This window comes from Vulpes lagopus, chromosome 1 (genome assembly GCF_018345385.1).
Source record: "Vulpes lagopus strain Blue_001 chromosome 1, ASM1834538v1, whole genome shotgun sequence".
In the NCBI taxonomy this organism is placed as follows: Eukaryota; Metazoa; Chordata; class Mammalia; order Carnivora; family Canidae; genus Vulpes; species Vulpes lagopus.
The window spans coordinates 179,138,258-179,165,845 of NC_054824.1; the positions used below are offsets into that span (position 1 = coordinate 179,138,258).

The window sequence follows — 27,588 nt, forward strand, 5'->3', positions numbered from 1 at the left end:
CAGCCCCCACCCCCCACCTTCTCACCAGCCAGGGCAGGGAGGGAGCCAGGTGACCTTCTGCAGGTGGCCCTGAGCTCCCCACCAGGCCTCCACAGTCCCCAAGAACTCAACTCTGAGTGGCGCTCCTGATACCCCACCCCCATTTCAAAGCATGTCCCCGAGTATGACCAGCGTCGTGCCCACCTGGAGGCTGGCGGATCCACTGGAGCACGTGATCTCTCCTTGGCAATCTCAGGTGGTGCCCCCCACCATCCCCCCCCCCCCAGCCCAGGCGGCAGAGCAGCAAGGCCACAGGAGCCCTAAGCCCCACCTCCACATCTAGTACCTTGGCCACAATAGTCCACCTGGCGAACACCTGCCTTCTCACCTGTGAAGCGGCACTGCTGCCGCTCCCTCAAGGCTGCGGGACGGGGACGCTAACGAGATGGCATAGTGAACTCTGAAATCACGGTGCACACGGAAGCTTCTGTTACGGGCGGTTGTGACGGGGGAGGTCCTGGGCCTCGAGAACAAAACAGCAGAAGAGAGGTTTTCCGGAGGACACGGGATGGCTCTGGCGGAGAAGCAGCCTTGCTCGCACACCTTGGCGGGGCCGTGGGAGGGGAGGCCACGGCCGAGCACATCTGTGTGCGCGTGTGCGCCCATGCGGGTGTGCAACATGTTGGATCTTGAATCAATCACTCCTGAGAGCGTTTTCTCTGCTCTTTGACCTCAGCATTCTTTCTCCTCGCCCCTCCCTCCCTCCTGCTTCCCTCCTGGCTGTTTATCCTTTTCCAGACTCTTCTCTCACACCCCATTCATCATCGGGGGGTGGGGGAGGTGGGGGGACAGATTCTCTCACTCTGGGAGTTCTTTTCATCTCCCGCCCCCCACTGCTGCACCAGCCTGCGTCCCCCCTGCTCTCCCTCCAGCACATTCTTCTCTCCCCGTGTCAGCCTGTCTGATAACAGGGGCCTTCACTTTCCCTCCAAGCGGGGCTGGGGTCCCAGACATCGCCAGTCGGGAGGACTGCCAGGCTCTCAGCGAGGCCCTGATGCCACTGCAGGTGTTTAAGGCTCCTGCAGACCGAGTGCTGGTGCATCTGGGCAGAGGCAAGCCCCCTGAGTGGACGGGATCTCTTTCTGGAACAGCAGCCACCTCCCCGGCCACATGGGTCCCTTTTATGGAGCTCCAGCGCACTTCTCCTGTTCGTGTACATGCCTGTGAACGTGCCTGTTACTTAAGAGAGGCTGCCTGGCAGCTCAGGATCTTTTCTGCAAGAGCTCAGAGTCTCAGACAAAGAGAGAAGAATAATAGAACCTGAAGGTGGGAAGGTACAGGGTGGGGACACAGCCTGCTTAAGAAGCTTCCTCTTAAAAAGGAGTTACAACTTTTTATTCGAAGGCGGGCTGTCAGTTCAGAAGAGCCCCGGAGAGGAGGAGATGCAGGCAGGCTCACACGGGGGGATTTCACCCCACATGCTGGCCAGACCCGGCAACGGGAGGAGCCCAGAGAACTCAGAGCTCCAGCCCAGGGACTGTCCTGGGCTTCGGCTCCCGCTCCTCCTCCCCAGGGCTGGCTTTCCTCTTTCCTCCTTCCCTCCCTCTTTCCCACCAAGGGCACCTGGATGAATCACCAAGAACAGCAGAAGCAGCCCTTAAATCACCCTCGAGGTGAGAGCAAGTAGGGGGTTTGTTAGAAAGCGTGGGACTCAGGGGTCTGGGGAGAAAGACGACAAGGGACCAGCAGCACCCAGTTTCTCCTGAGAGGCCAGGGCCTCAGGAGCTTCCCTGAGCACAAGAGTCACCTGTCACCTGGCTGAAACAGAGCCTCCGGCCTTTGTCACCAGCACACACAGGGCAGCCGGCGCTCGCTGCCAAGGAGGTGATGTCCTTGTATGGTGTTTCTCCAAACACAGAAATAAGAGTCACTGGTGTTTATTCAACACCGTGGAGTTTGCAGACACGTTCTGTACCCATTGTCTCATTGATTCTCACCACAGGCCTACGAGGTGTCCTTCCACAGCTGAGGACACGGAGGCCCCGAAAGGTTAAATAACAGGTTCAGGGTCACTGAACTAGGAAGTGGTGGAGCTAGACCTGAGACCTGGGGTCTGTCCCCAAAGCCCACAGTCTCTTCGCTGCACCTGCTGCCCGGAGACAGGCCCCACAGTGACTTTGACCCCCTTACGGAAGAGCCCTGTTCTGAAGCCACCCCACCCGACTCTGCTCTTGATCACTCTTGCTGTCAGTTGGCTGCTTATTGCTATATACATCTTGTGTGATCTGTGAACTTGTGCAATTTGTGTCTTTGGAACTCTCTTGCCAAGGCTCCTCCTGCACCATCTCTGTCTGTGTTGTGCATCCTTCACCAACAGAACTGGCGCCTCCCCCCCCCCACCGACCACCATTCTTCTTCATCCTTCTCCCCATCTCATCCACCTCCCAGTGGCATTTCCTCTTTCCCCAGTGCGTTGAAGATGGACAACAGCCAGGGTCCTTCCCAAACAGTTCACTCCCTTCTTCACAACCTCCATCAGTTGTGGCAAATCCTCGAGCCACGCGTGTTAGTTCAAACCATGTTTAAGGGCAGACTGGTGGCTGAGAAAAGCACCTCAGCACCCTCGCTACTTCCCCTCTCCCCTGCTCTCCCTGATTCAGACTGAGCACAGAATGGGGTGAAAGGCATCACGCTATCCTTGCACGGGATGCTGAAGAGCATGAGGAGGGATTGCTCCTGCACTCCTAGCTAAGAGCCTCTAATTCGATGCAGAGGTAGGACGCAGTCACATGATAAGAGAGCCGACAAGGCAATGCAGCATGCGTTAAAAACGACAGTTCCTGATTGACTTTGGAAGGGACAGAGGTGATTGGGGGCGGGGAGGTCCTAGAGGCTTCCTGAAGCTTTGAAGGACAGACAGGGTTTGGAATGGGCCAAGAAGAAAGTGGAGACAGGTGTTCCAGGGAGAGCATCTGCAAGCGGTGAAACTCTGCAAAGTGTCCTGGGGACTCTGCACACGAACCGGTTTGCAGGGAGTAGAGCCACTCTGGGAGGGGTGGAAGGGAAGCTGTAGAAAGAAGAGCCAGCTTGGGAAGAGCTTGAACTTGGGTACTTGGCAGTCCAGCCTTGAGCCTACCTGGGCAACAGAAGGTGCTTCCATAGGTGGCTATTGCACTCTGGCCATGTGCCCAGCAAATAGACAAACCGGACAGGAGATCTGTGGCCCAATCTCAGCTGCCAGTGGCTTAAACCAGGGCCCGTCGCTGCCGATAGTGTTTGGGCCAGTCTCACGTGCACCACTGTCAGGGAGACAATGCCAGGCTTGCTGGTAAAGAGACCTCTCTGGAGCTTTGGAAAGCCTGACTTTGGAAAGGACGGGGTTTGAAAGACGCACCTGGGTCTGGCACCAGTGGCTCCCTTCCCTGCCATGAGGACGAAGCAGCAATGGTGGGGAAGGCTCCTTGCCCCTGGAGCACGTCCGTGGCTGGCTCTGGGGGCACCGGGGAGTAGAGAGGCAGGAGGGTCTCCAAGAGAAACAGGAGGTGCCAGGGAATGGCCAGGACCATGCTGGTTTTCCTTCAAGAGGAGAGAGACGGGGCAGCTTGCAGGGAAAGGAAGTGGGGTTTAGGGCCAGGCCATTGCCTGAGAGCTGAGAGGAACGCCTGGTGTTTTGTTTGGATTTTTTTTTTCCTTCCTCTGCTTTTCTCTCGCTTTGCCTCCCACTGCTGTGAATCGGAGCTGTCTCATTATTCCTTGAAAACATTACTGTTAATGGCAGCATAATATGCCATTATGTGGAGTAACCGTAATTTATTTAACAATTTAGTCAGAAAAAAAAAAAAGAAAGAAAAAAAAAACAATTTAGTCGGGCACCTTCTACCCCGTGTCCTGCTCTCCTGCCCCATTCCAACCTCAGAGCCCTTGGCTCCCCCGTGTACAGTAAGGATGGGGTGAGAAGGCAGGAGATACGTCTCCAGGCTCCTTGGAAAGGTCATTTGGAATGTCTCTGAAAGGTGACTGCCAGCTAGCAGACCCCTTGCCACAAAACCGCCCCAGAATCCACCCCTACCTCCCCCACCCCCACCCCAGCCCTGCTTCATTACCAAAATAAAATGGGAGCCTTAGGTTTTGACCTTTACAGTACTTGCCAGATCTTACTTAACATTCTGCGGAGTTTTCCCAGACCAGCGATAAGAGGGTTTGGTGGAAAAATAACATCTAAATACGTATAGGCAGTGTGGAAGAGTGGGGGAGACGTGTCCGTCGGAAAGTCCCGCTTCCGAGCGGGATGACGCCGGTCCAGTGATTCAGCCTTCCCAGGATTCGGGTTTTTCATCTGTGAAATGGGGAGAATAATGCCCATCTTGCAAGAGAATCACAAAATTCTCCCTTGCACCGGCAAAGGATCTAGCGCAGTGTGCCACGGAGCCAGGGGTTAATACATAATATCATAACTGGGATCCCTGGGTGGCTCAGCGGTTAAGCATCTGCCTTCGGCCCAGGGCGTGATCTTGGGGTCCCGAGATCGAGTCCCACATTAGGCTCCCTGCATAGAGCCTGCTTCGCCCTCTGCCTGTGTCTCTGCCTCTCTCTATCATGAATAAATAAATAAAATATTTTTTTAAAATAATATCATAACTATCATAACAGTGGCTCCTTTTTTTTTTTATCAGTTCTGTTTACAGGAAGCAAATGGCAGTTGCTATTTTATGCTGCTCACAGCCCTCGGGGCACGAAGGCTCCGAGCACGACCCCAACTCGGCTTAGCAAAGCCGTATCCCCACTTTTATGCCTAGCCTGCCTTTGCCAGGAGCCTGAGAATTCCTCTTTCTGCCCTTTACTCCCAGAACGCCTCCCAGAGCCGTAGCCCCACTTCTAGGATGGTGTAAGCGGGGCCCGGGGAGAAGCGGGGTGACGGCTCCAGGCCCCATGCCGTGCAGGGGGCAGGCTTGCTCCCAGGGCCCGATGCTCAGGGTCCCGCAAACTCGCAGGAATTCCTTCTGCCCTAGGGGTGACGTGCCCATGGCCAGGCATGCTCCTCCCTGGCCATCCCCCAGAGGGGGTTGAAGAGGGCAGAGCCCAGGGAAGGGGGCGGGGGGGGGGGGAGCAGCTGCTTGAAATTGATTGCTCTTGTAGTTGAGTTTAGACCGTGGGCTCTCTCAGCGCTGCCCGGGTGGCGACCTTTAGATAATAAAGGGAATTCTGGGAGATTTCTGACAGGCCCATGACATATGGGGCAGGTCTGCAGGGTCAGGCGGTGTATCTCCCAGCTCCTGGCCCCAGGGTAATGAATCTTGTTTTGACTTTGCAAAGCCAGCCCGGGCCCTGCCCCAGAAAGGAGCCGGGCCCCCTCCCCTCCAGCACCCCTCGAGCGAGTGTGTGTCTTCGGAGCCCTTCATAATTCAGGGAGACAACTCCAAGCTTTTATGGCCTGTGAGAGGAGAGGACAAACACTGCATGTTTTGCTAAGGCCCTGGGAGAGCTGGTGTGGTTTCCAGGGCCCCATCGGGGCCACCAGTGGGAGAGCTGGGGAAAAAAAGGCAGCAGAAAACCCTCGTCCCGGTGTAACAAGGCAGTGTGGTCTGGCACCAGGGCCGGGAGAGGAGCTGGGCTGGGTTGGAGGCAGTCACAGGCCATCCCTTGGGGTCTCGGGGGTGTGCTGGTGGCACACCTACCCCTCTGGGCAGGAGCAGCAAGGGCGATAGGAAGCCCTGCAGGAGAAGCCCCACCTGGGACTGATAGCAAATCCCATTTCTGATCCCACTGGGGATAAAGCGGTAAAAGGCAGCGCGGATGAGTTCTCCGGGCCGGGTTTGCTCTGGGTGAAAGAGGATGTGTGCTGGCTGCCTTCAGCTCCCACGGAGACGTGAAGAGATTGACATCCCTGATGCCTCGGCCCTGTGCTGGCGTGTGCAAACATGCGTGCTTGCGCGGGCACGCGTACACACCCACTTCCTTTAAAAGAACAGCGTCCATGAGCCAAGACGGCACAGTACCGTACTCCCCCCAACGCTACGTTAGTTCACTAGGGCTGCTGTCACAAAGTGCCACCAACGGGGTGACCTCGACGACAAAAATGTATTGTCTCCGTTCTGGAGGCTGCAAGCCAAGGGGTCTGTAAGGCTGGCTCCTTCCGAGGGCTGTGAGGGAAGAAGGGTCTGTTCCAGGCCTTTCTCCTGGGCCTGTCGATGGCTGTCTTCCCCCTGTATGTCTCCGCTTGATCTTCCCCCTGTGTCTGTCTGCCTCTGTGTCCACATTCCTTTCTATAAGGACACCCGTCATTTGGATTAGGGCCCACCCTAATGACCTCGTTTTAATTTAATTACCTCTATGGAGCCAGCATCTCCAAACACAGTCACATTCGGAGGCACTAGGGCTTTAGTACTTCAACGCATGACTTTTGGGGGTTCACGATGGAGCTCCTACCGCCCGCCTCCCTGCCTTTCCTGCCAGGACCCAGCCTCTGTCCACTGTGCCATCTAAGAGGTCGAGCCAGTCGCTGGCATGTCGCGGCGTGGGGGATCCAGGGCAGAGGACCACACGCAGCTCTGGTCACCCAGACCCTCACCGCCTCGAATGTGGGCTCCCCTTCCCCGCCGATCGGGGACGGTTGGGGCCTCCCACATTTCCTTCTGTTACTCCCTAGTGCTCGGCCTTTGGGTCTGGCTTACCCACCTGTGACAGGAATCCGGGGTATAGACTGGGGTTGGGGGGGACATCCCTTTGCTCACAGTGGGAGACCGTGGCTGGATGGGAGGGCCCCAGCATCATCGACTCCACCTCCTCCGGATGGCTGTCGAGGGGGCACGGAGGCAGAGGCCCCATCTCCCCCTCTGGCTCCCCTCACCGTCCTCCTCTTGCTCCGGGGCGAGATGTCGTCACTTAGCTTCACATAACAGCACAGAGTCTGGGGGGAAGGAAAAAAATGACATTCGATTAATGAAGCAAACGCAGCTGGTATAGCAGTGACATCTAAATTGTTCCTTTGGTCCTTTTATTTTCTGTAGGAAGTTCTCCCTCTCTCCACAACCGGGCCCCCCCCTTTTCCCTTTAAATCGCGTGCATAAAATACGCTAATAACAATCTTCGGTGTCTGTGCATGAGTGACAGCTGAAATAAGAAAAAGACTAATCGTACCTCCTGCAGCCCTGTCACATGGAGATTAAATGAGCCTCCCGCCCGCCCCTCCCCCTCCGTGCTCGCCGCCCCTCCCCCACTCTCTCCTCCTGCTCCTGGGCTCTCCTCAATGAGAATCATGGGCATTTGAATAATAATATTATAGACGCCATCAGGGTGACAGTGGGGAAAAAATCAGCTCAAACCCATGATTATTCCTTCAATCTAATAATTATTTAAATACCAGATAACTCCTTTCACTCTAATTGAGGCCTTTCAGCTGTCGGCATTACCAGGGGCCTCTGCGTTCGCCCTCTCGCTCACCTTGTGCTACCCAACGTGCCTGGACTACCTCCGAGGTCCGTGTTAGACAGAGTGACGCTCGGAATGTTTGCATGTACGACTGCGCACATGACATTATGACAGGTCCTTCAGGATCGTGCCGCCCACGGGGGGCAGGCCAGAGCCCCAGAATCCCACATGTAGACACTTTATCCTCATAGACTTTAACTCGTCGGAGTCTTAAACCCGAAGGAGCCTTCTGAGGTCACTGGGACCAACCCCTCGCCTCTGGGTAAACGTATTCCTAGACAGCTGTCGGGGAAAACTCACTGTTAGAAAAGCCCGTAGTCTCCCTGGCGTTAAGCCCAGGAATCCTCTCTAGACAGGATGTCCCCCTTAACATCCAACTTTAGTCTCTCCTGCTGCAGTTCTCTGTGGGAAGAAGAGGCTTCTTGTCGCTTAGACTACATCTGACCTGTCTGTGAGGTTGTCCGCAGCCCGGAGGCATGTGGCATGGGACACCAGCACCCCCCAGTCACGACGGGGGTGCCATTCCCGCATGTGAGCACGGCTGTGGCTTAGAGGAGGTCAGAGGCGGTCATTCTCCCGACACAGAAAGGCGCCATTGACTGGCTTTCTCATCCCCCATGGTCCTTAATCCATCGCCTCCTTGGGTCGGCCTGGGCCTGGTGGCAGGCTCGCCTCTGCCCGTCACGGGACTGCCACCATCAAAGGCACCTTCTTTCCCCCAAGCAGGGCAGTCTTGAGGCAGAATGTAACTGACCCTCAGGACCCTTTCCTCTACAGCAGAGGAAGCACTAGACTATTTGTCACGAGGTCTAGCCTGTCCCGGACTCATTTGGGGTCATGTTGGACAATTTGTTTTCTTTCTATGGGCTTTGATTTCTTTATAAGAAAGAAAGAAAAAAGGAAGGAAGGAAGGGAGGAAAGAAGGAAGGAAGGAAGGAAGGAAGGAAGGAAGGAAGGAAGGAAGGAAGGAAGGAAGGAAGGAAGGAGGAAGGAAGGAAGGAGAGACACAGGGAGAGAGGGAAGGGGAAAGGAAAGAAAAGAAGTGCATTGATCTTACAATCACCTTTAGTATTGGCTCCAAATTCCTGCTTTACAGGCTCTACTCAGTAGAAAGGAGAGCTGAGACAGAGGACAGACTTCCCTCTGCGGTGGGTGAGGAAGGAGGTGGTGGTAAAACCCAAGAGCAGCTGCTAGCTCCTTCTCTCCCGACACGGCCTTTGTGGCCACGCTCACCTTTTCTCCGTCACTGTCTGGCTCCTTAGGATCCTGGCTGTGTGAGCCACCTCGTTGGTGCACGGGAGGACTATGAGGCACCTTTTACATTATTGTCATGAAAAATATCAGAGGCAAGAGGATCCTGGTGATGAGGGTACAAGTGGTGGTGACAAAGGTGGTGACAGTGACAAGACAGTGGAGATAGGGAGATAGCGGTGATGGTGTTGCTGCAGATGGGTCCATGGGTATGACACTTGGACTTGGACTCAGTTTGGCAAAAATGGTATCCCGACTCTTACCCCTCTTCCTATTGGCTCCTTTTGCTGTGAGGGAGGCCAAGGGAAAGCGTAGAGGCGTAGAGTCCCGTCACTCAATCTCCTGGGGAAAGCAGCAGAGTGGGGAGGCAGGGAGGAGAGAATCCTGCCCTGAGCTGAACTGGGAGTGCCTGATTGTCATTTCCTCCTTGCTTCGCCACCGACACCTCCAGCAGCTGATCTGGAAGGTAGTAGATGCTTCTACTGGCTGTCACCGACACCTGCCTCCTGGATCCTGATCGGGGAGATGGTGTCATCAAGCACTCTAAATAAAATATTTAGTGATACTTGCCTCCCAAAGAGGCAAGGGTGGCCTGTCCGTGGCGTCAGGAGCGCTCTGGGTAAGATGTCTCCAGAGGCGGCATGGCCGAGAGGGCAAGTGTCCCGGAGCAGCGTGTCCTGGATTGGGACCGGGGGTGGGGAGGGGAGAAGACAGGCAAGTTTTGGCTCTTGAGAAAGCATGTGACAAACTGACTTCACAAACAGCTGCAGAGGGAGAAACGACAGAAAGGAGGACGCGTAATTAAGGGAACCCTCCCGGGGTTGACATTACACACTGGGGGTTAGGAAGAAATGCTTAGGGATACTAAGTCATAGGCACATGTTCACGGGCTTCTCCCAAACCGAGGCTGGAAAATTCATTCTAAGACAGAGCATGGGATGATGGAGTTCACGAGGAGCTGGAAATATTGACAAATAAATTATTAATAATTATTTAATTTAATAATTAATAATAATAATGTAATTAATAATACATTAATAATAATGTATCTGGAACCTCTCAAATGGACTGGACATCATCCTAGTGCTTTATATGTATCAGCTGACTTCATCGTCATGATCCCGTGAGACAGATGCTATGACCAATCCCATGTTATATAGGTAGGGACATAGCATCACAGGACGGCTAAGTACCTTGACCACGTTTACGCAGCTGTCGGCTCTGTTTGAATCCAAGCATCCAAGTTCAGAGCTCACGCATTTAACCATTAGAGCACACTGCCTCTCATCAGAGGCACGAAGGTTCTGCTTTCCTCTGAACGCAGATCGGAGACTTGATCCTTGCCAGCCCGGCCCTGCTCTGGAATGGCTGCTTGGTAATTTCAGCCTTGGCCTGGAGAGATGGAGGCCAACTTGGCCGTCGAGGCCGTTGTCCTTGTGAAAGCCACATTCCCAAAGTGGACTCTGGGCCTCCCCTGCCAGCCCTGCGCTGCAGACCACACCTCCTCTGGACTCCAGTGCCTGCTGCTGCCATTTCCGAAGGTCCCAGGAGCCTCCTGTCCCGGAGCAGATGCTGATTAAAGAGTGGAAAACAGTCCCTTAGAGTGGTTGAGAACTCCTAGCCCAGACAGCCTTACCAGCTAGCACGGAAGGACCTCAGGTCTCAATTACAGACTCTAGAGGCTCAAGGGTATCACTGCATCTGAAAGGAGAAATCTTACAAACTGGTTCATTCAGGCCCCTTTATTTTTAAGATCAAGTAATAGACTCAGGGAGATGCTAGACCATTTAAAGCCATAGTACTCACGGGGGACACAGGCAGGATTTGAATCCTGGGTTCCCAAGTCCCCCACTCTTCCTCCTGCCCCCTGACTTCGTACCTTCTAGCCACCAGGCCACTTTCCCATCCAGAGTTCACCTCCCAGCATTCTGTGCCTCCACTGGCTGCCAACAAGCCGTGCTGGGACTCGTGCAGTAGTATGATTGAGGAGATCCCCTTGGATCTATTCCGTTTCCCCTGACACAGGCTTTCCAGATTGAGCCCCTTTACCGGGTCAGGGAGATCTGGGCCTCAAAGGTCTACCCACAATGTTTATTCCCACGGAAAGGAAGAATATGAACAAAAAGGGAGCTCGGGAGCTCTGGCAGGATTCCTGAAGTGCAGTCTCCTGGGGAGGCTTCAGGGATAATAATAACCGCCGGCACCAGTTGAGTACTCGCTGTGTCCCGGGTGTCCCAGGCGCCGTGCTAAGAGGTTCCCCGCGTCATCTCATTTGCTCTTGTGACCACCTGACAGGTACCTTCTGTAACTGCCCCCATCCTGCCAGAAAGGGGGGTGAGACTGACGTGTCCCAGAGCCCAGACAGTCCCCAGATTCCGCCCTATTCAAACTGTGCCTCAGGAGGAGAGTGGGCAGGGGGGCGAGATGGTTGATCTTACCCTCAACCGTGTGCTTTGGCGTTACCTCTGCCACCAGCACCTTCTTCCTCCAGCCACGGACTAATCGTGTGTGCGTGCATGTGGTGGAGAAGGCAGGAGCGTCACGTCCACCAACTCAGGGCCAGGGGGTCTCAGAACACACCTGCTGAGAGACGGACCCGAGTGCAGGGTGGTGACACAGCCTTCCTCACTGCTCCTCGCGGGACCCTCTGTCCTCTGCCTGAGGCCGAAGGAGCTTTCCTACCCGGGGACAGGGGCAGGCCCGAGTGGCCTCTTGTCATTCCCCGTCCAGCTGGGGAATCTGAGGGTTCTGTTATTTCCTTTCCACAGCTCCTCTTGAGGAATTCACGTCCTGCTACCGGCCCCAGGACGTCACTAAAAATAACCTCTGGTTTTCAAACCGAAAGCTCTGTCTGTCGGGAGGCTTTGCTGGTGCGCTCGTGGGGCCGGAAGGGCTGTGTCGGAGTCGCTGAGGTCAGCCCGGGCCTCATGCCGCTGTTGCCTTCCTCTTTCCAAGGAAGCCTGGGGCCCATGAGTCACCCCAGAACACCCCAGTGGAGCCTGGTTGGAGGCGGGTGGTCAGGTGGGGCCTCCCTCTGGCACCACGGTGGCTGTGGGGCCTGGAGGAGGATAAAGATACTGAGCCCAAAGGGTGGATTTCCCAGGTGGCGCCTGTTCTAATTCTAACCCATTCCAGCCAGATTTGGGGGGGGTGTGGTTTGAAGGAGACACGACTCTCCTAGGGCCCCTTGGAGCCAAGTCTCCATCCTCGGTTTGGGTGCTTCCCTTCCCGCCGCCTCCCGCGCCCACAGTTCTGTCCGGACTTGTCTGGGAGGGTTGTCCCTGAAGGTCAGAGGCAGCGCTCACAGACGTGGACAGGCCCATCCTCTGCCCAGGAGTCTAGGAGCTCTCCACAGGAGCCCCACCTTGCCCTTCTGGGCAGCTTCCTAGAGTACAGAAAAGCCTCAGAGCCTGAGGGTCAGAGGGGAAAGAGCAAAGGAGTCAGGACAGGAGAGTGACTGGACTTCAGGTAGGACAGGCTGAGGCCTGGCATTGAGCTCACGCACCCTTCCACGGTCGTGCCCCCCCAGCCCCTCCCCGCAGTGGCTGGAATGGACTGACCCTCAGCTCCCCCCACTCTGCTCCTCCCCACATTTCCAAACCCAGAAGTCTTGCCCAGGTGGCTCGAGCTAGACTCAGGTGGGGAGCTAGAAGCTGCAATTGAAAGAGGATTTTGAGGGAGGGGGCCCGTGAAGCACAATTTGTACAACTCTGCTCTTTGAGCTTCTTGGGGAGAAGGCACAGGAGAGGAGGTGGAGGCGGAGATTCCCAGGTGGGTCCTCCCGCGATTCATCCAGGTGCTTCAGTGCCGTGGAGCCCCCTTTGCACAGGGGGGAATGGCCTCCAAGACCCCGTGCAGCAAAAAAGAAAAAAAAAAAGGGTAGCCAGTCTCCCTCCGCAAGGACCTGTGGAGAAGCCCAAGTGGAAGCAATTTCTGCCAGACCCAACTGCCTGCCCACTGGAGAGGCGGTGACTGCCACCTGCTTGTCCCAAAGCAAGGTGGGGGGGTACCCACCCTTCTCCCTGGGGCTGTTCGGGCCCCTGAATGGAGCACGTGAGGACCCCAGCCTCAGCAGTCTCCCCATATGTCACTTTTCTGACCCGTTTCAGTAGCTAACGCTCAGGGATTCTTTCTGGAGAGGACAGGGCCGAGGGGCAGTGGGGGGCACGTGTTTCAGGATGAACAACCCTTCCCCTTCCCCGTGGAGGACAGAGAAGGAGAAAGTACTGAAATGCAGCAGTGGAGGGGGCGCTGGTGGAGGCTGGGGCTGGAAGTCTGAAATAAGAAGGAATTTTATTTGCAATATCAGGCTCTGGGAGTAGTTGACCTGGAGAGCCTGAAAGAGGGCCTTCTAAACAAGCTTTTCAAAAACAGGAGAGATTTCCACTCGACCGGGAGAGGACAGACGTGACACCTGGGTAGGGAGGACAGGCTTCCGTGCCGACGCTCGGATCGACTGGCTGGGTGAACTTAAACAGTCATTTAACCTCTCTGAGAGATAAAAATGATGTCTTAGGAAGACAGAAATAGAGATGCTTTGTAAAGTTAAAAAAAAAAAAAGAAGAAGAAGAAGAAGTATTTTACAGCGTAAAGGCTGGAGACCAAAATAGATAACAGGATTCCCTGAACATCCCAAGGAGGGGGAAAGTATGTTAAAAATAGAAAAACCAAAATTACAGAAGGAAGAGACTCAGAGCTAGCCGGGATTGGGACCCTGGGTCAAGCCATCCTATTCTGTCTTCCCAGGATTTATTTTTCAGTCTGACCACTCTGCCTTGTGTTTTCCAGAACCATGTGAGGGCCAGCCCAGGACGGTGGAGTAGATGAGAACCTGGAGGATCTGTGTCCTCGTCCCCGCCCCACTCAGGATGGAACAGAGGAGGCCCTGGCCACGGGCTGCAGAGGTTGACAGCTGGTCTGTGGTCCTGCTCTCTGTGGTCTGGGTGCTGCTGGCCCCCGGCGCCGCCGGCATGCCCCAGTTCAGCACCTTCCACTCCGAGAACCGGGACTGGACCTTCAACCACCTGACCGTCCACCGAGGCACGGGGGCGGTGTACGTGGGGGCCATCAACCGGGTGTACAAGCTGACGGGCAACCTGACCATCCAGGTGGCTCACAAGACGGGGCCGGAGGAGGACAACAAGTCCTGCTACCCGCCGCTCATCGTGCAGCCCTGCAGCGAGGTGCTGACCCTCACCAACAACGTCAACAAGCTGCTCATCATCGACTACTCGGAGAACCGCCTGCTGGCGTGCGGCAGCCTCTACCAGGGGGTGTGCAAGCTGCTGCGGCTCGACGACCTCTTCATCCTGGTGGAGCCGTCGCACAAGAAGGAGCACTACCTGTCCAGCGTCAACAAGACGGGCACGATGTACGGCGTGATCGTGCGCTCCGACGGCGAGGACGGCAAGCTGTTCATCGGCACCGCCGTGGACGGCAAGCAGGATTACTTCCCCACCCTGTCCAGCAGGAAGCTGCCCCGCGACCCCGAGTCCTCTGCCATGCTCGACTACGAGCTGCACAGCGACTTCGTCTCCTCCCTCATCAAGATCCCCTCCGACACCCTGGCCCTGGTCTCCCACTTCGACATCTTCTACATCTACGGCTTCGCCAGCGGGGGCTTCGTCTACTTCCTGACGGTGCAGCCCGAGACCCCCGAGGGTGTGGCCATCAACTCGGCGGGGGACCTGTTCTACACCTCCCGCATCGTGCGCCTCTGCAAGGACGACCCCAAGTTCCACTCGTACGTGTCCCTGCCCTTCGGCTGCACCCGGGCGGGCGTGGAGTACCGCCTCCTGCAGGCCGCTTACCTGGCCAAGCCCGGGGACTCCCTGGCCCAGGCCTTCAATATCAGCGGCGGGGATGACGTGCTCTTTGCCATCTTCTCCAAAGGGCAGAAGCAGTATCACCACCCGCCCGACGACTCTGCCCTCTGTGCCTTCCCCATCCGGGCCATCAACCTGCAGATCAAGGAGCGCCTGCAGTCGTGCTACCAGGGCGAGGGCAACCTGGAGCTCAACTGGCTGCTGGGGAAGGACGTCCAGTGCACCAAGGCGGTAAGGGCGCACTCCCCTCACCCTACTCCTGATCCGTGATGCGGGCTGCGGCTCTCCTGTGGGTGGCCCATCGCTCACCCTGTTCCCCAACCACCAACAGCCTGAGATGAGAGGGATTTTCAGGTTCACGTTATCTGGCTATAACCAGAAACACAGAGCCTGACCTATGCCGGACACTTGGAGTGTGTGTGTGTTGATCTCACGGAGTCATTCCAAAAATACCCATGGAGTGCCTGCAACCATCCCGGGCACCGTTGGAGGCACTGCCGGCTTCCGCAGTGAGCGAGCCAGCAAAGTGCGCTGCCTTCGTGGAGCTTTCATGAGTGAGGGGACACAAATAAATACATAAAAGGTGTCCTCTGTCAGATGGCAATAATTGCTGTAGAGAAAAATAAAAGCAGGGAAGAGGGAGGGGCAGTACCCAAGAAGATTGAGTCATTGAAAAAGTGGCATTTGAGCAAAGGCTGAGGAAGGTAAGGAAGTGAGTCATGTTGATATCTGGGGAAAACATTCTGGAGAGGGAGCAGCAAGTGCAAAGAATTCAGGGCATGCCTGGAGTGTGAAGAGCAGTGGGGGAGGCCACTGCAGCTGGATCAGAGCATGGGGAGAAAGGGCGGTAAGGCATGAGGCCGGTCAGCGGTGTCGGGGACCAGATCGTGCACATGCGGGACTTTGTAGGCCACTGGGAAGCCAAGTGCAGGAGTCGAGTAGGCAGGGGGATAGGTAAGCAGGAGGAGAGGGAAAGGAGTAGTCAAGCTTGACTGGCAGATTAAAAACTAGGAAAGAAGAATCCAGAGTCTGGGCAAAAGGAAAAGAGGAGAGGAAGGGAAGCTCAGGATCCAGATCAGAGGACAACAGATAGGAGAACATCAGAGGCAAGCACTGTCCTGACGGAGGGTCAAGATGCTGCCATCTAAGTGGTCACCATCTACCCATGCATCTATCCATCCATCACCATCCTTCTCTCCATCCATCACCCATCCGTGTGTCCACCCATCCATTCATTCCTTCTCTCTGTTTTTCCATTCCTCCCCCCACCATCCATCACTTATCTATCCACCCATCCATCCATCCATCTAACAAGAGAGTATTGAAGATGTTCCAGGTGCCCAGCACTGTGCCGGGCACTGGGGATACATACATAAAAAGATGTGATAACTAGTCTCACATACCTCATAACCTTGTTGGGGAGAGAGAGAGAGAGAAGGGGAGTGGGGAAGAGAGGGAGATCCTGGCAGTGTAATACAGTGATGAGGAGCTTGGGCTTCGGAGACCAAGATCGCAGTTCAAATACTATCCGTGCTGCTTGCTGGCTTCAGAAGTAATTAAACGTCTCTACATTATCGTCTGTGAAATGGGAATCATAATGCCCGCCTCGGGGGATGATCAGATGAGATTACTACAAAGATTAGCACCGTGTTAGGTTTACCATTATTAGTTAACTAATTAGGATGTGTGACAAGTGCTAAATAGATTTCTGTGCAAAGTGTTCTGGACTCTGGATCTATATAGCCTGGGGGGAAATCTGAGACTGATGGACCCAGATGGCCTTTTGAGTACCCTAAATTGAGAGTGCCTGCTACTGGAACCAAAAACCACTTCTTAAAGCAAGAAAACAGGTCATGCCTCATCTGTTCTTCTGTCCACACCATCATCTGCTTGGTATGATAGGATAGCGGTAAAGACAACGGACTTTGAGGTCCAGGGGATTTGTACCTAAAAATCGGTGCTACCACTTAAAACTGTGTGACTTTGGGCAAGCTACGTATTTGGTTCGAGCTATAGTTTTTTTCATCTTTAAAATAGAGATAATAATACCCTCTTTTTATGACTGTTATGGAGATCAAATAGAAAATGTATATAAAATGCTTAACACCATACTTGACACATAATAAGCTTTCGATATATGGAAGCTATAACGGTTAGCGTTTATTATAATAACGAAGAAGCAGTTGTTTGCTTCTATTTCACTTTTATTTATTTATTTTTTAAGAGCTACTCATTTATTTTAGAGAAAGAGAGAGAGAGAGAAAGAGCATGGGCTGGAGGGGCAAAGGGAGAGGGAGGGAGAATCAAGCAGACTCCGAGCTGAGCATGGAGCCCTATGTGGGGCTCGATCTCACAACCCTGAGGTCAGGGCCCTGAGAACGCAACCTGAGCCAAAACCGAGAGTCAGGTGCTTAACTGACTGCACCACCCAGGCGCCTCTGTTATTTCGCTTTTATTAAACGAGGAGGCTGAACTAGATCCTCTCCCAAGTTCCTTACAGCACTGAGATTCTATAATTTATGGTCCCCAGCCAATCTGGAGAGGTGGAGAGGAAATGCAAGGGTTAAGCCCGGTTCCCATCACCCAGAGAGGGCCTTGTCAGGAGGAAACTGCTGATTCCTGCCTGCTTCTGAGCCAGAGGGAAGAGGAAGCCGACACCCTTCTCTGGCTCCAGTGGCTTGCAGAGAGACAAGCCCGGGCTAGTGACCAAAGAGCAGCAAAGGCACTGGGAGAGAGGTGATAGTAGGGGGGACCAGGACCTTGGAGAACAGCCCCTCATCGGCCCTCCTGCCCCACCCCTGAGGGTCACACTCATCTGGTACGACCTTTACAGCAGGGCAGGCAGGGAAGCTGGACTAGGAGGAGCTGCTTAAAATCCTTATAATCCAAGGAGTCTCAGACCTGGGGATCCAGAATGATTTGGTCGCCTTGGAGAGGGTTAAGGGTTGGTGAGCGAAACTGTGGTCCCAGGGGCTTCATTTTAACATAATATCTGAACTAGCATGAAGCTCTCAGATGAAAGACTTGAGTTCTGTGCCCAGAAAAGGGATGAGGACGAGGACTATCACTCATTGAATGGAAACTGTACTGAAGACCGAGCTGGGCAATTTCAGTGCTATCTTATTCGATGCTCAGTATAACCTTATGAAGCAAAGCACATCATCCCCATTTGGCAGATGGAAAAACAGAGACAAAGACTGAGTAAATTGCTTAATTTACTCTAATGACAAAGAAGGGATTTGAGTTCAGCTCAGCCCATATGACTTCTGAGTCCAAGCTCTTCCTGTTTAGCCATGCTGCAGTTAAGGAAAGCCATACTTGAAGCTCTCACCATCTGAGCAAAAATAAAGGGGCATCAGATGTTTGGAAACACTCGACAATTTAGAGGAGAGAGAGAAACGCCAGCCAACTCCAGGGGCTTAGGCTAAAAAACAAAACAAAACAAAAAAACAAACAAAAAATTATCTTACAGCTCTGGAGATTCTAGAATCAGGAGGGATGTAGGGAAATCCACAACCACTGGCAAGTTGTTGTTTTTTTTTGTTTGTTTTTTTGGTGTGGTTTTTTTGTTGTTGTTTGTTTTTGTTTTTTTTGTTTTTTGTTTTTTTGCTTATGTCCTCATTTCTCAGAAATTGGCTTGGATATGCCTGTGCCCAGACTCTGCAGCCTTATCAGCCCCTGGAGAAAATGGGAAAGGAACTAAAGCCCTGAATCGAGGACTTTCAGAGCTAAAGAAAGCTTGACCATCACCCGATCCATCCCTTTCCCTTTACAGATAAGAAAACCGAGACTCAGAGAGAGTCCAGGACATACCAAGGTCACATGGCTGGATAGTGGTAGCAACAGGACTACAATTTAGATTTCTTGAGTCATACCAGGGTCCCTGCTGCCTATGGTGTAGGGATGAAAAAGAAAAGTAGAAAACATAAAAAGTGGTTATAGGGGCAGCCTGGGTGGCCCAGTGGTTTAGCGCCACCTTCGGCCCAGGGCCTGATCCTGGAGACCTGGGATCAAGTCCCACGTCGGGCTCCCTGCAAGGAGCCTGCTTCTCCCTCTGTCTGTGCCTCTGCCTCTCTCTCTCTGTGTCTCTCATGAATAAATAAATAAAATCTTTTTTTTTTTTTTTTTTTAAAGTGGTTACATAAAAAGGCGGGTAGCTCTGACCTGCCTCTCTAAGGAGCAGATCATCAAATTTCCATCATTTGATCTAGTGATGTGCTAGTAAATATTAAATAGCTGGTTCTATGCAGGGAGTGAGGATGGGGTGGGGACACTTGATTAGAAGCAACTGCTAATTTCCATGGTGTCAATACTCCAACCCTGGCCAACTTCAGGCCACCACTGTGATGCCACCAAATGCAGACACGTACGCAGTCATCCCTCATGAGCTGTCCAGCATGCCACTGCTTTAGCTTTACTCCCTTCTTGAGGAGCTTATCCCTTCTGCTGTGTGGGTCTTCCTGATATCTAGTTGTTCAAGGGCATCCTTAACTTGAATGTCAATCCCTTTACAAAGAATACACGCACACGCTCACCCACATACACACCCCCCCCACTCCAGCACTGCATACACTCACACACAGACAAGGGCAGCTCCACCTTCCCTACCAGTATCAGGGGCAGCAGCTCTCTACAAGACACCAAGGAATCACAAGGTAGGAGTCTATTCCCTTTGGATCTGAGAAGGGAACAGAAGGGAAGTCCCTGGTTTAGCCATCACATGCCCTAGCTCATAAGCCAAGTATTCCAGGGAAATCGGCTGTCAGTGAGTGATGCACCAGCCCGTTCTTCCCTGGTAAGGGTGAGAGGAGGAAGCTGAAGGGAACGGTCTGCATGTTTCTCCCTAACGCTTTCTATGATTCCCACGATAGTCATTTCCTTCCTCCTCTGAGATGCCTTGTCAGACCCAGAAGGAACAGCTGCCACGGGACTCTGGGTTCTTGCTTGCCCAGAGCCTGTAGCCTCTGCCCACAGGATTCCCGGCTGTAGAGTCAAGCGGAGCTTCATCAGAGGAGCCACCATGGCCCAGCCCCAGGTCAGGCATCGTGTAGGCAAGCTAAGCCTTTCAGTAGCCCCTGTCCTCAGGAAGCATACAGTCTTCTTCCTTTTTCTTCTTTTGAGTGAGAACTCAGAAACAATCCATTTACTATCCCTTTTAACAGCCCCGAAAGAGGATATTACTCTTCCAAGTTGGCACAGGCACTTAGTACTAGAGCGGAGGCCAGAATTCAGGTCTTCAGGTCTTTACTTTTGGGTAAAAGCTACTTTTCCATGTGCTCAGGGTAATTCTTGTTTCAGAGGTGCCCCAGCGTCTTCTGAAAGATACTCTCTCTCTAGGCACAGCACCAGTCCCTTCAAAAGCCTGGTAATGGGAAGGATATCACCTCCAGCACTCTCTTTTATTTATATTTCCACGAACATTGTAGGAGACCAGCAGTGGCAATTGCTGTACATCTTAACAAAACTCTGAGGAATGGATTATTCCATTTGCTCCTCAATAATTTTCTCAGAAAAATGGTCAGGTAGTATGACAAATGAAGAAACCGAGGTTTATGCAGAGTAAGTAACTTTTCCAACGTGTGAGGGCCTGCCCCATATTACGATGATCCTTTTCAATCTACTGCCAGTACAGGATCTGGTGAACAATTGAGTGGTTTACAATTCCTTAGGCCCAAAGGGAGACATTGCAGCGCAAGACACAAACCAGAAACCCTCTCCAGCTGATAGAAATCATGTGGTGTTGCCTCCGGACGGAATCTCCGCTATCTAAATAGAAGCATCTACAGAATGCTATGGTCCGAAGGGACATTAAAATGATCAGAAGATGAGTTCAAGCCCTCAGCTTTGCAAATTAGCTCAGATCTCTTGGCAGAAGAGTGGATGCGTGGCTGCGGGTTAGTGTGAGGAAGGCTGCAGACCCCTCTAGCTGGTTTCACAGGAGCTGGGTGTGGGATCTGTGAGTCAGCTGGTGAGATATTTTTGTTGGAGGCATGTGTTAGGGTCCCGAACCCCATGTCTGTGCCAAGGCCTGGCAGCCTTGGGCTGGCGGTTGGGTATGGGCTAGGGTGAGGAGACTCGGCCTCACTTCTGCAGTGATTTACCCTCATTCCCTCCTTTCCCTCCAGCCGGTCCCCATCGATGACAACTTCTGCGGGCTGGACATCAACCAGCCGCTCGGAGGCTCCACTGCAGTGGAGGGCCTGACCCTGTACACCACCAGCCGGGACCGCATGACCTCAGTGGCCTCCTACGTTTACAATGGTTACAGCGTGGTTTTTGTGGGGACCAAGAGCGGCAAGCTGAAAAAGGTAAGAGACCATGAGCCCAGACGCCCCAGTGCTGTTCAGCTGTTGGTGGAGATCTAAGACAGGCAACTCTTCCTTATCTTGAAGGGAGTTGAATGGGCGAGTAGGAGGTGGGAGTTAATGTTGTAGCTTATCTTCTAGCTGCTTCCTCCGGTCATTAGTCGGAGAGTGTCTAGGAATGCAAGCATGTTTCAGTATTGGCCAAACTTCACAGAATTAGGAAGGTATCTTACCCTGAGGGTGGGGGAGAAAGGAATCAGCCTTTATCTCCAAATCAAGCAGAACCAATGCTTTGACCAACCGTGTTATGAGTCACCCACGTCGCAAATCCTTCGCCACGGTGCATAGAGTTGATTGTACTGGTCAGAAGTCTTTGTTGCATCCGAAGCAGCTGGTGGCAGCAGGTGACGGGGCCCGGTTCTAAGAATCCAGGCAAATGGTCGTGCTGCTCTGGCGGCATATGGTGCCTGGGTGAGAAACCGCGCTCCTGCCTTCCTGCCTCCTGCAATCACAGACTCTTTCTCGCCCTTCCACTCCCCGCTCAAGACCTGCCTGGGCTGCCAGGAGGAAGTAGATAACTTATCTTGCCTGCCCCGGGCACCTCTGCCAGCTGGAGGGCACTGGCTGGCTGGGGCTGGCAGCACGGAAGGCCTCGGCGCGCCGGGCTGAAGCCGGCCGCTTGTACCTGCTTGTCTAGTGCTCGGGGGGCAGAGACGAGCGCCGTCTGGTTCATTACGTGGGATTACAGCAGCCACATTCTTTCCGGTCCCAGCTAATCCCTTTTTCCCAGGCTTACCCTCTGCTACCTTTCCCCAGTCCTGCCACCTGTGGATTAAGGCACTTGCCAGACCTCGCCAGACCTCGCCGCATCTCGCCCCTTGATGTTGACATCACCCCTGCAGCTCCTTCCCCCAAATCCATTTAGGACTGGGGGAGAGGTGTCTTTCGGGAATGTAGAAGGAGGGTGGCAGGGAGGGAGCCTGAGGGAGCATTTGCATGTTCTGCTTGTTCTGAGTCGCTGCCAGAGGAGGTGAGAAAAACTGGTCTAGGTTTGTGTGGGGCTGCTGAACTGTCCAGACCGCTTCTGGTTCTCATGATGCTGAGGCCCTTTAAGCCTTTTCTCGCTCTGCGAGGAGGTTGCTACTTGTTCCTGTCCTGCGCCCCTACTCTACCTGGGACTGTGGACCTTCGCTTGGCCTTGAGGCCCACAGAAGAGAGTATGGGTGTGGTTCCTGCGTGTGCTTCCCCAGGACGGGGAGGGAGGTGGTGGTGGAAGGAGTTGCCTTAAGAGATCCGACCAAGATTTAAAAGCGGCATGTTCCACTGGGCTGGTGTTCAGCGTGGACCCCTGAGGCTGGCTGCTTCCCTGCAGGGTTAGCTCCCTGTATAGTCAGGTAGATAGGGCCTTGCATAGGAGCGTTGGGCCAAAGAGCCTTCAGGTTTGAAGTCCAGCCTGAGCTCTCTCTGTCAGGCCATGCACCCTAGGGTATAAACATCCATAAACTTAGTAGTCATCTGCCCACAGAGACCACCCTTTTCTATAATGCACAGAGGCATTTGAGGGCCCAGCCATACCGACCGCGAGGCTGGTGCTCAGCACCTTCCCCTTTTCTTCTGGCGCCTTCACCCACTATTCTGGATCATTTGTGTGACTGTCTCCTGTATTCTCTTGAAAGTTCTAGTAAAGGCAGGGGTCATGCTCTGTTCATATTTATGTACCTCCTTCTGCCTCATTCTTTCACCAAGTGTTCACAGATGGGATAGACCCCAAAACTGCTTTTGAAAACTAGAACCACTCTAAGAAATCCTAGAGATCGTCTGGCCCAGGACGCTCATTGCTCGGCAGGGAAACTGAGACCCAGAGAAAACCAGTGACTTGTCCAGGCATAGAGACTGGGACAAGTCGTTTCTTGCCCTGACACTCAATTTGGCACCCTTTTTTTTTTTATTTAAAGAGGCAGTCACAGAGCACAGGGATGGAGGCTGAGAACAATCTTCAGGTCCAGGCTTGCTAAGGAGTTCAGCCAGGGACTAGTGCCTCCATTCTCGTAGGCCCTGGGTCTGCGCTAAGGAATGAACAGTTGCCGAATGGGTGGAGGAGGCCTGAGTAAAGGAAGAATGATCCAGCCAGATGCAAAGGAACCCTGGTGCTGACCTTCCCATATCTCTAGACATCTTGTGCAGCACACACAGGGGGCTGCTTGAGGCGTCTTTCCAAGCCACACACCCGAGTGAGCCAAGTTCTCTTGGCCTTGTTGGAATCCTGGTGGACTAGTCGCTAAGAGGCATGTCAGCGGGTTCAAGGGTAAGGCTAGGGGTGTGGCCGCCCACGGCTTGTTCCAACCTGCAAGGTGGCCGCTCCTTCTCAGTCTTCACTTGGCCTTTCTTCAGCTGTTTCTATGAGCTCATGGTATCCCTCCTTCTTCTGCACAGCCCGCCCTTCCTTTCCACCCACACTCTTTTGAGGCACCTGATACTTCCACCCTGGCTCCCACTGGCCTCCCATTTACCCACCCGCTTGCCCCCACCCTCTCCAGAGCAACAGCCCATGAGGAATTTCTGGAATGTCCCCAGGAAACTCTACCATGGTCCAGGCCCCATAGCTCTTTCAACACAGGAAGGAAAATAAAGAAGAAGAAGAAAAAAAAAAAAAAAACAGCTAAGAGTTTGGAGAGGAGAGGGAAGCAGGGTGCGTCAGAACTGCTCACTTCTTCCCTGCCTGACCAGGCATCTGTCAGACTGTCCAGTCCCCATCCACTGCAGTCATCAGAACAGGATGTCCCTGTGCAGGGAAGTGTAGAGGAAGCGGGAGACCATGGCATGACCATGAGGTGCTCTTCTGTGCTGTGACACAGATTTGCTCAGACTCTGTTTCTGCTAGACTCTGGGGGAACATCACAGACGAGGCCACTGCCTTCTGAGCCACGAGTGTGTGGAAGGAAGAGGCACAATGAGGATGAGACCTGAAAGCCAAGGTGTGCAATACCTGCACAGGCTCAGGGTCAGTGCATGACAGGTGGCCAGGAGACAGGCCGCGGCTCACCACAGGAATGGAACAATTGCAGAGAAACCAGCCCTGTGGTGTGATCAACCTTGGAGGCTTTATTGAGGAGGAAGGGTGCCAAGATTTGGGACAGAGAAACTCCCCACTGAGCACTCTTGTATGCCATCACTGTTCTAGAAGCTTCCCCATGACTCACTCAACTGATCTGACCACAATTGACCACTCTTGTCTTAGGAGAAGTAAAATCGGTGAGGTCCTAGCAGGTGCCTGGGAAAGGGTGGGTGCTCTTATAATGAATTGACTAGTGGGAGAAAGAGAGAAGGGCATTCTAGGCCTTGGGTGCCACATGCTTGAGGGTGCATAAAGCATGTACCTGGAAAGGTCTAGAGTGCACACAGGGGTTTGGAGGATGGGTGAGGGGAAAGTCAAGGTGAGCACCTCTCACCAGCCCTGGGAGGACTAAGCGAAAAGGATCTTGGGATTTTGCTGACCGCAGGGTCAACAGGAGCCAACCGTGTGATACCACTTTCCTAAACTGAATTAGTCTTTACTGCACTGATAGAATAATTTCCAGGTCGTGAGATGGTGGAGCTATGCTATGTGAAGAATGTTTTTGAAAGGATAACAACTCAAGGAAAGAAGAGTATAGGAGGAAACAAAACAGCTTTCTTCACGTAATATAATTTACCAAGCGCTTACTATGCTCATGAGCTCGGTATCTAGTAATGCGTTTAATCTTGATGTAACTCCATGAGGTAGGTGCTGTTATCACCTCCACCTTACAGGTGAAGGAATAGAGGCCACGGAAGGCAAAGGCCTTCCTCTGAGGCCACAGAGCTGATCAATGGCAGAGCCAAGATTTGAACCCTTATCATCTAGTTTCACAGTTTGCACGCCTCGCCATCAAGCTGTGGAAGCTGAACTAGACTTACTTGCTGTGGCTCCAGAGGGCAGAAAAGAACCAGGGAGCAGGCTTTACAGTAAAGCCCATTTTCCACTTACTATACGGAGGAAGTTTCTGGTAGCCAAACTATCCCAACATGGAAAGAACTGACTCGAGGAAATGCGCTCCCAGTCAGTGGAAATATCGAAGCAGAGACTGGATAGTCACGGAGCAGGGATGCCACAAACTCACTGAGTAACACTTCCCAGCTCGAGGGGAGGACCCCGGGGGGAGACTAAGAGGCAATTCGAGCACAGGTCCTGGGGCACAGGAGGGAGGGAGGTGGGCTGAAGCTGCCAGGACACGGGTTGGAGGATTGTCTCCGGGTTCAAGGCAGAGTCTTTCTGGTTCCTTCTCTCCCTTTACAGCTGCTGAAGCTTCTGCTTCAGCCTCAGCTTTGTGTCCCCATGGGCCTCCCCAGACCCCTCGGCCCTGGGGCCTCACCCAGCAGCACGAGTTGCTGACTCTAGCCGACGAGTTCTCTAGCCCCCCTGGAAACCCCACCTGCTGCTCAGGGGCTGGTGACGTGTCCTTTCCCCCATCCTCCAAGCACTGTGAGTAGCACCCTCCTCAGACCCCTCACCGCATGTCATTTTGCTCTAATGGCATCCGACGTGGGAGCAGCTACTCGTGTCCGCTTGAAGTTCACAGATTCTGAAGGACAGGGACCACCTTTTTCATATTCAGATCCCCCTTCCCCACAGCCAGATCCAACCTCTCTCACCCATTATTAGGGGCTCGTTAAATTTATCTCCAATGTGTTGGGTGCCGCCTTCAGGCCAGACACCTATTTGCACTGATGGGAAGAGAACCGGACGCCAAGAGTGACTGCTGTTGACGTGGCTGGTTTGCAAGGGAAGGAAGTTACACTGGTGGATACATCAGGGGTGACGATGGGATGAGGAGTCAAGAAAACGGGACAGCTTGGTGGGTAACAGGAAAAGAGTTTGTGGACGTTTAGAAGAGGGTGGGCGGTACTCTCAGATGCAGCGGCCAGGGTGGAAGGAGGGGACAGTGTTTACCCTGTTGCCTGGAGATCCCCAGAATAGCATGGCCAGCCATCTGCCTCCCTTGGATCAGATGCAGGCTTGCTGACAGCAGGGAGCAGGTGCAAGGACCCAGGTAGCCCCCACCGTGCCCCCACCCTGCCAGCCCTCTGTTTATAGGACTCTTGGGCAGTTTTAGAAATCTGCAGAGACGTAGCCCTTTTCCAGTTCTGGGGAGAGCCCTGGCCTCTTTTGGCACCGCGTCCTTTCCCATTAGCTAACCAGCATGGCCACGGAAATGCCTGTGAAATTCTTGAGGAAAATTCTGTCTTTCCCTAAGGGACATACCAACCAACCCAAGGTCTCCCGTCCTCAGCCCACAGGAAGCCCCGCCATCCCAAGCCCATTCTCCTTTTTCTAATTTCACAAACAGTTTACTAAGCAAAGCCGGGAAAACTGGAGCTCCTTGCAGTAGCAGCTTAGGTGCTGGAAAATACCCATCAAGAACACCCAAGTAATAACTCTCCTAAGCCCCAGGGTTATTGCTCAGTTTTTTGATAACACCCATTACTTACAAGACACTTTTCTACAGCCCGGCCCTCTTCATCGGCGGAGACTACTTCTAGTAGATACGGTGATTGCCCCCTGCTTCTCCACCCCATTTTACAGATCTGGAACACTGAGCCACAGAGATATGAAGTATCCTACCTAAGATTACGTGCCCCCCCCCCCCCCATTGGCAGTATTGACATTGGCATTTGTACTTTCCTCCCCCAACGCACAGAAGTTCCTAACCTGTTACTTGACTTCCTCATGGGGTGGAGTTGTCTTGGCGGACAGAAGGCCAAATTGGATGAAAAGCTGAGAAACATGCTTGTCTGTCTGTGCCAACCCCACCAAACAATAGCCGCTCATTCCTCTCAGTGGAAATGATTCACTCCTTTCTCAGTGTGAACCCTGGATTGAGTAAACAACCAGGGTCCATTTCTAGGCGACCTGGTGGCTCTCCTGGCACCTGTGACGGCTGACCCGAAGCCCCAACCCCTCGGGCATCTCAGCAGTGCTGGGGGCTGGGGTCGTGGGGAACAAGCACCCTCTCCCCCTTCCCCAGAGCCTGCAGAGCAGGGCTGGGGTGGTGGCTCCGAGCTCACCATCACATCCCCGGTAATGAGTTTGGCTCCCTGCCCAGGCTCCTGCCGCCAAACGCGCTGTTTGTTTTGTTGTTTTATAGGCCTCTTGGGTCCCAAGAACTGGTCTTCTGAAAGCTGGGAACCACAGCACTTGGTTGGCACCCGGAAGGAGGCATATTTTTACAGGAACCCCCCCCCCCCACTCCCACCCCTGGCCACCACATCCCTCTGCTTGACCACGACAGGTGTAGAGAGGGGGTGTGGGTTTCTATCCAGGCCCCAGCTGTTCATGCCTCCTCCCCACGCCCCCCCCCCCCAACTGGGGAGGAGGCCCTGATCTCCCAGAGCCATTCTGAAAGGGGAGAAACTAAAGATTCACTTATTTTTTGCACCTTTTGTGCAGCTCCATATAAGCTTCAGTCTTGGACAGTCCCTGTAGGAGGCATCAGGCTGTGTGTTGAGCAGGCTGCTTTGCCATCCAAGAGTGAACCCCTGGGGCCAGAGGCTTTATCTCAGGACAGGTGAAACACAGGGAACTGTGTTTCAGGGACGGGCTGGAGGAGGGGTAATGCTTCTAGCTCACAGAATCCAGGTGACCCACATAGGCCATGTAGAATTTTTCAGGGACCAAGATGCTAATATTTACGGAGCTCTCATCTTTGGGAAAATACAAAGCACATCCTTTCAGGCCGTTGAGCCTTGCCTGCCCGTGGATACAGGATGTGGACATGTATGTC

The 27,588-nt window shown here is 53.5% G+C and overlaps 1 protein-coding gene and 1 long non-coding RNA gene across 5 annotated transcripts in view; one reads left to right on the top strand and one right to left on the bottom strand.

Annotated features, from left to right (window-relative positions):
* PLXNA2 (plexin A2) overlaps window positions 1-27,588 on the top strand; it is a 207,636-nt gene that overhangs the window by 12,700 nt on the left and 167,348 nt on the right. For 2 of the 3 annotated variants that reach the window (XM_041757924.1, XM_041757928.1), the window contains exons 2-3: window positions 13,447-14,714; window positions 20,609-20,791. In XM_041757924.1, coding sequence (XP_041613858.1) covers window positions 13,482-14,714; window positions 20,609-20,791 — 1,416 coding nt within the window. In that variant the 5' untranslated portion in view covers window positions 13,447-13,481. Of the gene's footprint in view, window positions 1-13,446; window positions 14,715-20,608; window positions 20,792-26,952; window positions 27,103-27,588 lie in introns of those variants that run through there. The other variant, XM_041757938.1, reaches the window with a different exon arrangement.
* On the bottom strand, window positions 191-12,254 carry LOC121492772. Of its 2 annotated transcripts, XR_005988271.1 has the most exons (7): window positions 11,097-12,254; window positions 9,852-10,230; window positions 8,922-9,335; window positions 6,655-6,886; window positions 3,374-4,315; window positions 3,116-3,278; window positions 191-502 (listed from the first exon to the last, which is right to left on the bottom strand). It is a non-coding gene; the product is annotated as an uncharacterized LOC121492772 (long non-coding RNA). The 2 variants fall into 2 exon arrangements; XR_005988270.1 differs by having other exon boundaries at window positions 191-3,278.